This window comes from Tripterygium wilfordii, chromosome 19 (genome assembly GCF_013401445.1).
Source record: "Tripterygium wilfordii isolate XIE 37 chromosome 19, ASM1340144v1, whole genome shotgun sequence".
Taxonomy (NCBI): domain Eukaryota; kingdom Viridiplantae; phylum Streptophyta; class Magnoliopsida; order Celastrales; family Celastraceae; genus Tripterygium; species Tripterygium wilfordii.
This window is the reverse complement of record NC_052250.1, coordinates 451,314-464,269: the sequence shown is the minus strand read 5'-3', so window position 1 is coordinate 464,269 and position 12,956 is coordinate 451,314. Positions and strand designations below refer to the sequence as shown.

The 12,956-nt window shown below is 37.1% G+C and overlaps 3 protein-coding genes across 3 annotated transcripts; 2 read left to right on the top strand and 1 right to left on the bottom strand.

The window, feature by feature from the left end:
• The first annotated feature begins 1,568 nt into the window (after positions 1-1,568).
• Positions 1,569-2,540, top strand: LOC119985891 (protein TIC 20-v, chloroplastic-like). Its single transcript, XM_038830347.1, has one exon. The coding sequence runs from the start codon at positions 1,673-1,675 to the stop codon at positions 2,321-2,323; it is 651 nt and encodes a 216-aa protein (XP_038686275.1). The 5' UTR covers positions 1,569-1,672; the 3' UTR covers positions 2,324-2,540.
• A 4,594-nt stretch (positions 2,541-7,134) lies between these two features.
• LOC119986041 (fasciclin-like arabinogalactan protein 1) lies at positions 7,135-9,268 on the top strand. Its single transcript, XM_038830573.1, has 2 exons — positions 7,135-7,866; positions 8,510-9,268. Exons 1-2 carry the CDS (start codon positions 7,225-7,227, stop codon positions 9,068-9,070), a joined length of 1,203 nt encoding a protein of 400 aa, XP_038686501.1. The 5' UTR covers positions 7,135-7,224; the 3' UTR covers positions 9,071-9,268.
• On the bottom strand, positions 9,111-11,529 carry LOC119986040 (putative F-box/LRR-repeat protein At3g58880). Its single transcript, XM_038830572.1, has 3 exons — positions 10,164-11,529; positions 9,863-10,060; positions 9,111-9,761 (listed from the first exon to the last, which is right to left on the bottom strand). The coding sequence occupies exons 1-3, from the start codon at positions 11,460-11,462 to the stop codon at positions 9,594-9,596; spliced, it is 1,665 nt and encodes a 554-aa protein (XP_038686500.1). The 5' UTR covers positions 11,463-11,529; the 3' UTR covers positions 9,111-9,593.
• Positions 11,530-12,956: the final 1,427 nt, after the last annotated feature.

The following is a 12,956-nucleotide window of genomic DNA, read 5'->3' as shown; positions in this document are numbered from 1 at the left end:
ACTATGGGAGAACTCAATCGAAACTTCAATAGAGATCCCCAAAAAGCTTGCCCTTCATACTTCCAGTCTCCCAGACGGCACCACTGCACTTGCACCAATCGACTTTGAGCTTGTCTCCCTCAAACTCCTCCCTCTCCAGCTCTCCTTCATCCTTGAGTCTTCCCCCTTCTTCTCCAACGAAGCCGCTAGCTTCATCATTGCCTCATCGGAACTCTCTCCCCTAAAATCGCCCCTCGTCTTCCTCCAGGACTTCTCCGTCGCTGTCAATTAGTTCTTAATCCTCATGCCGGCCTTAGTTTTCTCAACCTAAAAAATAAAATTAAACAAAACCCATTAGAGATAATCACAATAAAATCAAACCCAGTTTGTAGATATGCCCATTATGCTGTTTGGGGTTTATTGAATTGAGAGAGAGATTGGTGTGTTTGTAAACAAATGAAGAGTAGTTGGGGTTCTGATCAAGTTGATGAGAAAGACGAGTGGTTGTGGTTATAGACTTGCAGTTAAGTTAGCACTGTGCCTGAGTTGGGAACTTTAAACAGCTTGAAGTCCATGGATTTATCAATCATCTTCACAGGGAGTTAACAGTAGTGTTCTTTGATTGATTGATTTTTTAAAAAAATTTTGCAAGTGGTAAATTATTAATTATAAAAAAATTTTTTAGTTGGCTTTATTTTACTCTTAAATGTGACGTGTAATGCACATGTGTAACTACTGTTTGTCACATGTACAAAAACCGGCGAGTAAATTACCGGAAAATCTAACTCGGGATAAAACTGGATAGTTTTTGAAACATCAAGGATATAATTAAGAATTTTGTGAAACATTAAGGATATAAACAATAAATTTTAAACTTAAAGGACATAATCGAGAATTTTGTGAAACTTAAGGGATATAAATAATGATTTAGCCCTTTTTTTTTTTTAGACACCAAGGAGTAGATATATGGGTCGGTTTGGCATGGAACAGTTTAAACGGGCTGGGAATAGCATAGGGCCCGGCCCATCTAGGTAGGTTGGTCCGGCTACTTGTAATGACCAACCCAATAGGCTGTGAACCCTTCCTGCGCCATGGGCCGCGGGCCTAGGCCTGGCTCGTAATTAGACCGGGCCTGGACAGCCCAGCCAGACATTTTGGGAGGGCTTGAGCTCCATTTTTGAGGCCAGACCTGACCCGAAACCCAACACTTTGGACCAATTTTGACCCGACCCAAACCAGATTAGGCAACACATATTATTTATATATATATAAAATATGTATATATTTATACATATATATTACACCTATGCATATATGTAATATATTTTCCTCAAAAAAATACATATATAAATATTATATAGTCAAAAATCGGGCTCAGCCCTACCTGAGGCTCGGTCCAAAATCCTTAGCCTTAAGGGCCTTGGCAGGACCAGGGCCTCCTTTTGAGAGTCAAGCCCGGCCCGGGCCCGGTCCGAAATCTGATTCTCAAAATTGGGCCTTGGCTTGCCCAGCCCGATGCCAAGCGGAGCCCTATGCAAGAGAACGCAATACTCGTAGTTCTCCCCAGTACTATACTTTGTTTTCTTTGCGGCGCATTAGACATTTACCAAATCACTCTCGACTCAGTCTCACTCTCACCGCGCATTCTTCCTTTCTGGGTTTTCACTTTTCAGTTCTCTCAAGGTGGAAAACCATGACCCTATCCATATCCAATCTTCTATCTCCCCCAACGCCTCTTAGCTTCTCTAACAAACGTCTCTCTCTCAAGCAGTCGTCACCTCTCTCTTTTACCAGTTTCACCAAGGAGCTAAGAAACAAAGCAAAACCCGGAAGAAGACTCTCCTCCATCACGGCCAAAAACAATGGTGGCAACGACACAGCTGATGCCCCAGATCGTATAATTTCAGCTGTCTGCTACTTCTATCCTTTCTTTGACGGCATACAGTATGGAAAGTATGTTATCACTCAATTCTCTCCCATTCAAACCCTTATACAGCCTTTGGTGCCAGCTATAAGGGTTTTTAAGAGCTTTCCATTTAATGGGTTTTTGGTGTTTTTGACTCTCTATTTCGTTGTTGTGAGGAATCGCAATTTTAGTAGATATGTGAGGTTCAATACTATGCAGGCTATAGTGTTGGATGTGTTGTTGATATTCCCAGATCTTTTGAAGAGGACCTTTAACCCAAGAGGGCGGTTGGGGCTTGATTTGGTGATGAGTTTGGACAGCACTGTGTTCTTGTTCCTTTTGATTAGTTTGATTTATGGGTCATCTACTTGCTTGCTGGGTCAGGTGCCCAGGTTACCGATTGTTGCTGAGGCAGCTGAAAGGCAAGTTCCTTTTTGAGCACTCACCATTTTGGATTTCCTGTACTGTGTTTCTGTAATTAGTAGCAAGTACTAGTATGGAAATGTTATTAAAGTCTGCACCCTAGTTACTTGCTCAGAAAATGAAGCAAATGCTGTAATATAAAGCTAGTAGTTAACTAGTTATACTGTGACTATTTTTTTAATTGAACCGGAAATGATCAATTCTTTGCCTTAAAGTGAGTGCCGCAATAATTGGAATTGGACTGTTGGGTGATGTTTTTCTTTTATATATTTTCTCTTGTTAATAAGTGGTGATATCGTGCTTTTATGGCGTGATAGTATCAGGATAGGGAAAGTTGGGGTGCCGGGGCTCTGCTGTAAAAAAATTACAGCAGGCCCCGCTGTAATATCAATTTGAGATGAAATTTTTTTTTATTTTATTTTGAAAAAATTATAGATGTGTAGTTTATGATCTAACGAATCCAACGATATATTTTTTGTTCAAAACAAAAATCATATGCTATATGAAAAATGCTTAACAATTTTAGACCGTCGGATATAAACTCAAAACATTCGGTGTCTGGATCAAGTTGAATTTGATTTTTGTTTCGAACAAAAAATATATCGTTGGATTCGTTAGATCATAAACTACACATTTATAATTTTTTCAAAATAAAATAAAAATTTTTTGGGACCCAAATTACCTACAGCGGGATCTGCTGTAGTTTTTACTACAGCAGACCCCTGCCACCCGGAAAGTTGTCATTATTAGGTCAACATAGCTCTAGTTTCTTCATTGGTGGCACCACCATTGTATTTCTGAAGAGAAGCTCTAGAATAACATTGTTTTATGTTTGTTGAAAGATTGTAAGCTCGTAGTGTAGATGCCTAATGCGTATAATGGTATAATACATTTCATAATAAGAAGTTTCTTTGTAGAGATGCTTAGTATGGGTAATTGAGGAACAATTTAATTGATGTCTTTTGGAATCACTGTAGTATCCTTGGAATGCTTGCTACTGCCATTATAATGGAGAGTTTCTTTTCAATAATTGAAAATTTTGAATCCTGGGCGGTACTGGCATCTCATCTACTGAAAAAAATGTACTCTTAGATAGAGGAGCATTGAATTAGGATTTTATGATGGCGACCTTCATATATATATTTTTTGATGTTGCATTGCGGTTGGTGTGTGTTGACATCACTTGATAGATTATTCTGCATTGGGCTATTTGGTTTTTGATTTTCTGTGCTGAGATTGAATTGTGAGACTGACGCAGCCTGATGTGATCAGGTTGTTCTTGCCTAGTTCATCTTACTTTAGAAAGCTTAACTAGATGGCAAGTGAGTTTGATATTAGCTGCTTCCTGCTTTCACTTCTTTGGTTTGCTGAAGGTATTCTTTTGAAATCTTTATGCATCTCTGGTTCATTTAGACTTAGGGAATAGTTAAATCCACGTTAGCAATAACCTCTTGATATGTAATGGTTGCACACCCTTGTTGCTCACTTGATTGAACTCCTTAGAGGATTATTTATGAATTCACCTGTCCAAAAGCAAGTAATGCCGACCTGCAACAATAAGTATTAGTTTCCTCATGCGTGTTGGGTTTAGGCAACACCAGCTGTCTAGTTGTTTGCAGTTTGCTATTGTCTGGGATACACTTTGAGCAGCACCAACATAGTTTAAAAGATAAATCTGTCAAATGTGCATTTCTTGGACCCAAAAATTGTTGCTTGTTTCTGTCTTTTTGAGTTATATGTTATTTACGTCTTCTCATACTACTAAATTAATAACTGCGACTGATGAGATCTTCTTCTTTATGTTGCCATAATTTCATGTTCTTGTGCTGTTGTTTTCTAGCAATTGGCTCTTCATGATGTAGTTGGCTGTTGTAGTATATAATGTAATAACATCTGCAGTTGACATATTTGGCTAATTGGCTGTCTGGAACTCCTTAGACACACACACACACTAAGCTAGTGTTGTAGGAATTCAGTTGAGCCCTGGTTTTGTCTATTTTGGCCGAGCTTGAAAACTGCCATCAGCTTGAGCTCAAAAAGCCTCAAAGAAGTTGTGAAATCTATGCTTGTGCTCAGAATTCAGATTCATTTTTGGGTTCAAGCTATGATTAATTTGTCTTAGTTGATGAAGCACAAGTTCTGCTCCTCATTTACTGCTGGGCCTGGGCCTGGCTTCAACATAGAAGGGCTAGATTTTATTGACCCTACTCGGCCCAGAAACTTAGGCCCAATAACCAGTCAAATCCCCTATTCAACCATAAAGCTTGCCACATGCCAATGCCAGTAGTTTTGCTATTGTTCCAAAATAAGCGATCGGTTTCTATCCTCTGGAGTTTGATTAATGTGATTTAGGTTGTCATAATCAAACTTTTTTGGTTGTATTGGCCAGGCTGGCTTGATAATTATCAGTGTTAGTGTGTAGACCTATCGCTTGAATGTGAAGATAAAACAATATTTTAAAGATGCAACAACGTTCATTTAGACAACAATTTGGTGTCCTGTTCAATGAATTGTCTCTTTTTGAAGATTTAGAATTAGAATAGAGTACACATCTTCTGACTTTATGATCATCAATATACACAAAATTGCGAGGGTGACATGCAAAGTAGGGGTGGCAAAACTCTGTTAGATTCGGATGACCAAATTTGTTCGATTGTGATTAAATTAAGTGTGGACATAAACTATATATCTGAAATTTGGATTTAAATACAAAATTTTTCTTTAGTTTAAAATTGGGTACGGTCCAAACAAAGAAAACTTGTCATGTTTACTTGTATAGATCCTAACTCGAATTAGTTTATTGTTTGATTTATTTATTCGAATTTAAATCATTTTGGGTTTAGTCAATTAAGTATGTCTAAAATTCAATTTGGATTAGTTTTGGGACTTGCAAATAGTTAGTAAACGCGTGAGTGATGTTATTTGACTTGAAACAGATCCGGACTCATTTTTTGTCACACCTAAATTGCAGAGGCAACCTGAGTTACAGTTCATGATTCCTAGCTTTACATTGGTGCAGGATTCATGGTCACAGGTAATCTTGAATAGACAATTTATTTCACTTGACGTTTTGATTTTTTTAATTTTATTTTTCTTCTTCCAGTGGGTTGCCGACCTGAAATGAAACAATTTTTCTCTGAAAAAAGACGTAGACAAAAGTTCCATTTTTGGTTCTTCTTGAGCAGTGTCTTATTTAGTGCATGTATAGGAAGAATCTTGACCGTCAAATCATATGATCGTGCCCCAATCATGCCACAGACAGATTGTCGGTGGAGATTTTTTCCCTGCTGACATCATATAGTCGAAAACAAGCCACAACGTGGCATCCTATCACATGTCCATGCCAGACTGGCATTTTTTAGATTTTGCCCTTCTAATTCACATGAAACTTCAAATTCACCTTATACCTTTTCCAGGGTGTGATGGTTGTGAGAAGAAAAAAGGAGTCTCATGCGGTTTTGGTCTTCTTATAGTTCATACATTTTTATTTAATGTTTTTTTTTGGTAAATGGTGCTTTTTTTTTTCTTTTGGTGCCTTGATTTCTGATCAAGATATGCTTAAACCACGTGATATGTCCTCTTCATAGAGTGTTCTCTAAGTTAATACCTCCCTTGCTTGCACACGGCACGTACAACCCTTTTGCCGCATGTTATAAGAACACGTTTCTATTATGTATAGAGGGATCATCTCACTTGTTGGATTTGATTAAAGATGATAAATAAATTAAGAAAAATTAAACCAATGAATTACTGTTGGTATTCTTACACCACAAATTATTGTCCAACCATTGTTTTGAATGATTGACCTACCAAAATGAACCTCTTGATCACCATAAATTTTTATCTTTACGTTAGAAATTGAGTTTGAAGTTGTGGTAGTGTTGATTGTTTATATCGTCGATCCGGTCAACTTTGACGTTCTCTTCGGCCACCAACAATACCATATCCAACAATGAAGTTGAGATGCCTCATGCATGTAACCTTTAAAATTTAAGAGACTCTATACAAGAGAATTATCATATGATAAACACACAGAAAATTTGATGTTTGAAATTTCAATCAACAAGTTTTGCTACCTCCACACAACACACCTCAAACTACCAGGGAAAAAAGAAGGCATTGGATAGACAAAATAATGGCCAACCAAAAAGTCATGGTTTATAACCGCCAAAAAGGCTTTAACAGAAACGAAATCCCATTCCCAAAGGCCAGATCCCAACCATTAATGTTTATCATGGTGACCTTTTACTTGCTTTTAGTAATCATTGAGGTCTTACCTCCATAATTATCCAGCAAATTTCAATAATCTTAATAGATGAAATCATAAAACTAAACAATTTTTGTAAATCTTCATTATTTGAATAGATTATATCTTATATACGAGGTAAGCGACCACGGATGCAATGTTAAAGACAGTAGTGAGAATCAATCAACCAAAGTTTAGAGGTGGCAAAACTCTTGTTTGATCTAGATGCTTGAATTTGTTCGACTCATATTATATCAAGTTAAGTTTATAGACATAAGTTATATCTCCAAAATCCGTGTTCAAATACAAAAATTTTGTCATATTTAAAAGTCGGATTCGGGTCTAAACACAATAATCTTATTCGATTTATTTGTCAGGATTCAAAACAATCTATGTTTGGTCACTAAAAATACGGTTGAAATTCAATTGAGATTAAGATCTTGATACGTAAACACGTGTTGTCTCACCCGTAACTATTTTTTTTGGATCACTAACCGAAGTCCTACAATGGCTTATTTGGTAATTTAAACCAAATCCAAGACCACTTCTCGTTCACTCCCTTTCTTCCAGCACTACTCTCTCCTTATACTTTCCACTACCTTCTTCACTCTCCCTCTCTCACTCCTCAAACAAACTCTCTCTCTCTCTCTCTCTCTCTCAGAAGTCAGAAATGGAGGTCAGCAGAGTACTCTCTGTGCTTCTCTTGCTCACAATCTCCTACACTACTCAAGCGCACAACATCACGCGCCTCCTAGCCAAGCACCCGAGCTTCTCCACCTTCAACCACTACCTCACTCTCACACACCTAGCCCCTGAAATCAACAGCCGCACCACCATCACCGTCTGCGCAATTGACAACGCCGCCATGTCCGAACTCCTTGACAAACACCTCTCCCTCTACACTCTCAAAAACATCCTCTCAATGCATGTCCTCCTCGACTACTTCGGCTCCAAGAAGCTCCACCAGATCACCAATGGCACCGCCCTCGCCGCTACAATGTTCCAGGCCACAGGCTCCGCCCCCGGATCCTCCGGATTCGTCAACATCACCGATTTGAAAGGAGGGAAGGTCGGCTTCGGAACCGCCGCACCCGACGGAGCTGATCTTAATGTGTTTTATGTGAAGAGCTTGGAGGAAGTGCCGTACAATATATCGGTGATTCAGATCAGTAAAGTTTTGGAGTCTGACGTGGCTGAGGCCCCGGCTCCTGGGCCGGCCCAGATGAATTTGACCGGGATCATGTCGGCCCACGGTTGCAAGGTGTTTGCTGATACTCTGTTGGCCAATCCAGAGGCTTCCAAGACATACCAGGTAACTTTAGTTTTCATTTCTACGGAGATGTGCATTGTATGTATATATATGGATTTCTGGGTTTGTGTTTTATGGGATAATTTGGTCAAATAAATGAACATAGACAGATATATACTTGTGTGAGTTATGCACAATCAATGTATGTATGTATGAATGCATACATTTGGGTTTTGGGTAGGCAGTCTAGACCAAGTAGCAATTGAGAAGGTTCAGTTTATTGTCTTGGATGAATTTGTTGGCTTAAATTTCTTGAGGTGTATCTATATATGGAGTTATAGCTCTATTAAGCTTTTTCCTTATTAAAAAGCAGGGGAGGAACTAAAAGGTTATTTGAGATTGAATCAAGTTGTAACTTGTATTGTGATGTTTACTCATTTAAGTAGAAATGTAGGAAAAAGTAACAAGGTTAGTTGGGTAATTATTGTCTTCACTATGGCCTCGGCCATGTGAACCTTTAGAGTTTAGACTCTTATCCTTCTTTTTGCTGATGGTTTTAGAGTCTTCGCTGTAGAATGGTAAATGGGTTTGGTTATTGGATTAATTACTTCAATGTAAGTTAAGTTTTTGTGTTTATTAGGCATTCTAGTTCTTCAGTTTTCAGGAATGACTAATAAGAATTGTGTGTCTTGTGTTCTGACTTCAGGACAATATTGATGGGGGGTTAACCGTGTTTTGTCCTCTCGATGATCCATTCAAAGCATTTCTACCAAAATTCAAGAACCTATCGGCACCTGGCAAAGCTTCATTCTTGGAATTCTTTGGTGTGCCTGTGTACCAATCATTGTCCATGTTGAAGTCCAACAATGGGCTTATGAACACATTAGCTACTGATGGAGCAAGCAAGTTCGATTTGACCGTCCAAAATGATGGTGAACAAGTGACACTGAAGACCAAGAGCACGACAGCAAGAATCACTGGTACTTTGATTGATGAGCAGCCGTTGGCTATATACACAATTGATAAGGTTTTATTGCCTAAGGAGTTGTTCAAAGGCGCACCTACTCCAGCCCCTGCACCTGCCCCGGAGAAGGCAGCCGATGCCCCAAAATCTAGCAAGGACGCACCATCGTCAGACTCCGCCCCCGCTGATTCTCCAGATGACGTTGCAGATCAAGCAGCCGACAACAATGCTGGTATTCGATATGGCAGCGGAAGAGTTGCTGCTATAACATTGAGCTTGTTCCTAGGTTTGTTATTGCTGTAAGTTATTGGTTTTAGCTTTCTCCTCTTAGCTAATTCCACATGAGAGAATAAGTGAGTCCTTTTTATGGGCTAATTTATTACTCGTATGGAAATCTTTTGGCCTTCTGTTTTTCAGGGTGTGTTTTTTGTATTTGTTCTCTCTTTTTTCCCTTTTATTTTGGATTTTTTTGGCTTTCTATTGGAGGCTAGAGTGTTCACCTACTTGTTTTCCTTTTTTGTTTTTGTTTGGTTTATATGTGTGGGATGTAAGTTTGACTAATGTTCTCCCTCCAAGCATTCTCTCTCTCTCTCTCTCTCTATATATATATATATATAGGGGTTTAAAATGTCAAACAGCTAGTAATATTTTTCCATTTATAATAGCATCATCAAAAAAATTTACTAAAAAACGAATCAAACTGAAAAAACAAGGAGTTTAATTGAGAAACAAGAATTAAACTATGTGTCTAACATATCTTAAAGCCTAGTCTATTGAGAAACAAGAATTAACTGAAAAGACGAATCAAACTAAAAAAACAAGGAGTTTAATTGTCCAACTTCCAAGCTAATCTAAAGGTAGAAACTTCCATGCCTTCTTTCACTTTGTTGCTCTCAAAAACGATGTATTCCAAGCAATGACGCCAGCACTTGATGTTGTTGGATACGCAGCATGATTCAATATCTTTGTCCATCCACAACTTCTCAAGAAGGGACTGTCACAATTTAAAGTAAGAAAAACACACACACATATATATAAATATAATACATTAAACTAATTAGCAGCGACAAAAGCCATAATCAACCACAACCATACCTGTATACGTTCGCGTATAGCAATATGATTTGATTGAATGGATATGGTACTTGGATGACATAATTGAAGAAAGCGATCTAGGAGTGCTGTAAAGTCCAAGGAAGACGTATCGGTGTAAATGGTCAAATCCTCGACTTCAAATGATGAGGGCAATGTAATTTCTTTGAATTGCTGCTTGAGATCGGATATTTTGATATACTTTGTGACAAATAAGAGGAGAGGGATCACTATCAAAACATTGCACAAAAATTGCAATAACAGTAGCATATATATGGAATGGATCATAGAGGAGGAGACATACCTCATGAAGGTTGATACGTATGGACTTTTTACAGTTCAGGAAGACGAGTTTTTGCCTCAATACAAGGAACCAGTTTGCATTGATAACATCATTGCAAGCATTATGTAAATTAATTTGGCAATGACAACTCCAACTCTTCAGATGAAGATGAGGGATCGCTTCTACTCGTCCTTCGAAGCTAAATGAAAAGCAACCGTTATAACTATTATCAATTTTAACTTCTGAAACATCTGAGTAGATTAGAGTCAAGGCCTTCAGCTTCCGGCCTGAAATTTCAATAGTCCTATCCAGCATACAATTTCGAATATATAAGCTCTCGAGACTGGGAATCCCAGAAAGAACGTCTTGTAAGTGTTTGTTTGTTAAAAAGCAATAATTGAAGCTCAAACTTGTCAAAGCTGAACACCTATGAAAGTTGTATGTGAATGTACGATCCCTTCGTTCCCACAACTTAATACTTCGAAGATCCCTTCTGTACCACAACTCAATACTTCGAAGCATCGGAGCATCATCTATGTAAACCTCCTCAAGGTCACCCGTATTCGAATGTACCTCAACAGTCTCAACACTTGGGATGCGCGAGATATGTAACTTCTTCAATCCCCAAGCATTAGATAGACGAAAAGTAGTAATCGATGGGCAGCAGCGGAAGAGATTCCGGATTGTGTTGTTGTCTAAGTATACATGAAGGAGAGCCAATTTCCTTAAAGAAGGACAATGGATGGAACTCTTAACATGTTCAAGATTCAATTCGCAACCGGAGAGCAGCACACTCTGGAGCGATTGAGATGCAAAAACTGTCTCAACTGGCAAATTGTAGAATTCCATGTTCTCATCAGATCCCCTAGGCATGGATAAATATAGGTTTTGGACATGATTTTGCGTGGCGAATTTTAGCCAACGATCAATATGAGAAACAGACTCAGTATCCATGCGAAGAATTTGGAGATCAAATTTTTGAATACTCTGATGATGCTTTCTCATATCAATAAACTTTTGAATTGAACGATCCACAAAATTTACGAACCGTTGTTGTTGTGCTTCTCCGATTTCTTCAGACTTTAGTGTACGATCATGTGGCCAGTTGGATTGACGAAACTGGAGCACAGGGACTGAACACCATAAACGATTCCAGCGCTTGGATAACGAGCAGGTATTAATAAAATCCTTTGGATGAAGCAGAGACATTATGTGATGGATGACTTTATCCGGCAATACTGAAGTTTGATCGCAAGCTTTCGTCTCAGTATTGCCAGAATCGTCTATGGCGGCCTCGAATTTGGCACAGGAATCATCCATGGTTAGTTCCAAAACAAACAGGAGAAAAAACAAATAGAAGCAAAAGTAAGGGAATTCAAGTGGCCGCAAGGAGAAATCTCTCTCTGACCTTTCTATACTCTGTACGTGTACGCGTATATATATATAGGATATTCAAATCAAATCAGAGAAAGGAGCAAGTTGTTAAGAAGGAAACAAATCAAAGCAAATCTCTTTTAACAAGTCAAATCGAACTTGCTAAGGAAACAAGTGAAGTTGATTTTAACTTCCTTTTTTTGGACCAATTAATCTGAATAGAAATATAGGTAACTGCCAAATACTTAGTTTCAGTGCTAATTTCATAATAAAAATATGTAGTGTATCATATACATTATATGATTACTGAATAAAAAAATGATTTTGGTGCAGCCACATAAGCTTTTAGATCAATTGTACAATTGCCATGTGGATTAACGAAAATGAATAAAATGCATATTAATTATTTTATTCCAACACATAAATAACATGTATTAATTATTTTTCCAAATTTTTAATCAATTTAATGTGATTAATTAATTCTATTATCTTTTATAAACAATAAAAGTGTGTGTCTTTAATTAGAAGATCCAAATTTTTAATCAATTTAATGTGATTAATTAATTCTATTACCTTTTATAAACAATAAAAGTGTGTGTCTTTAATTAGAAGAAATCATGCCGTTGACGAATATAACTTATCGATTGATTTTCTTTCCTTTCTCACTTTATTGTTTAACGTCTATCATATAATTTAATCCATTAATTGAGTCATTATTCCATATACATTCACACTCATTTATAACACTAAACGGCCATATTTGATAGACCAACCTCATCTGAACTGTTATTTCTCAAAAGTAGTGCCATGTTTAATTCTTTGAGGTTGGTAATTTCTAATTATTTGAATTTATGATGTTTAATACAAAATATTTATTAATTTTTATGACTACTTAACCTATATAAATCTGAATAAGAAAATGATTTTGGTGCAGCCACATCAGCTTTTAGATCAATTGTACAATTGTCATGTGGATTAATGAAAATGAATAAAATGCATATTAATTATTTTATTCCAACACATAAATAACATGTATTAATTATTTTTCCAAATTTTTAATCAATTTAATGTGATTAATTCATTCTATTACCTTTTATAAACAATAAAAGTGTGTGTCTTTAATTAGAAGAAATCATGCCGTTGACACATATAATTTATCGATTGATTTTCTTTCCTTTCTCACTTTATTGTTTAACGTCTATCATATAATTTAATCCATTAATTGAGTCATTATTCTATATACATTCACACTCATTTATAACACTAAACGACCATATTTGATAGACCAACCTCATCTGTAACTGTTATTTCTCAAAAGTAGTGTCATGTTTAATTCTTTGAGGTTGGTAATTTCTAATTATTTGAATTTATGATGTTTAATACAAAATATTTATTAATTTTTATGACTACTTAACCTATATAAATTAGAAAATCTCTCTG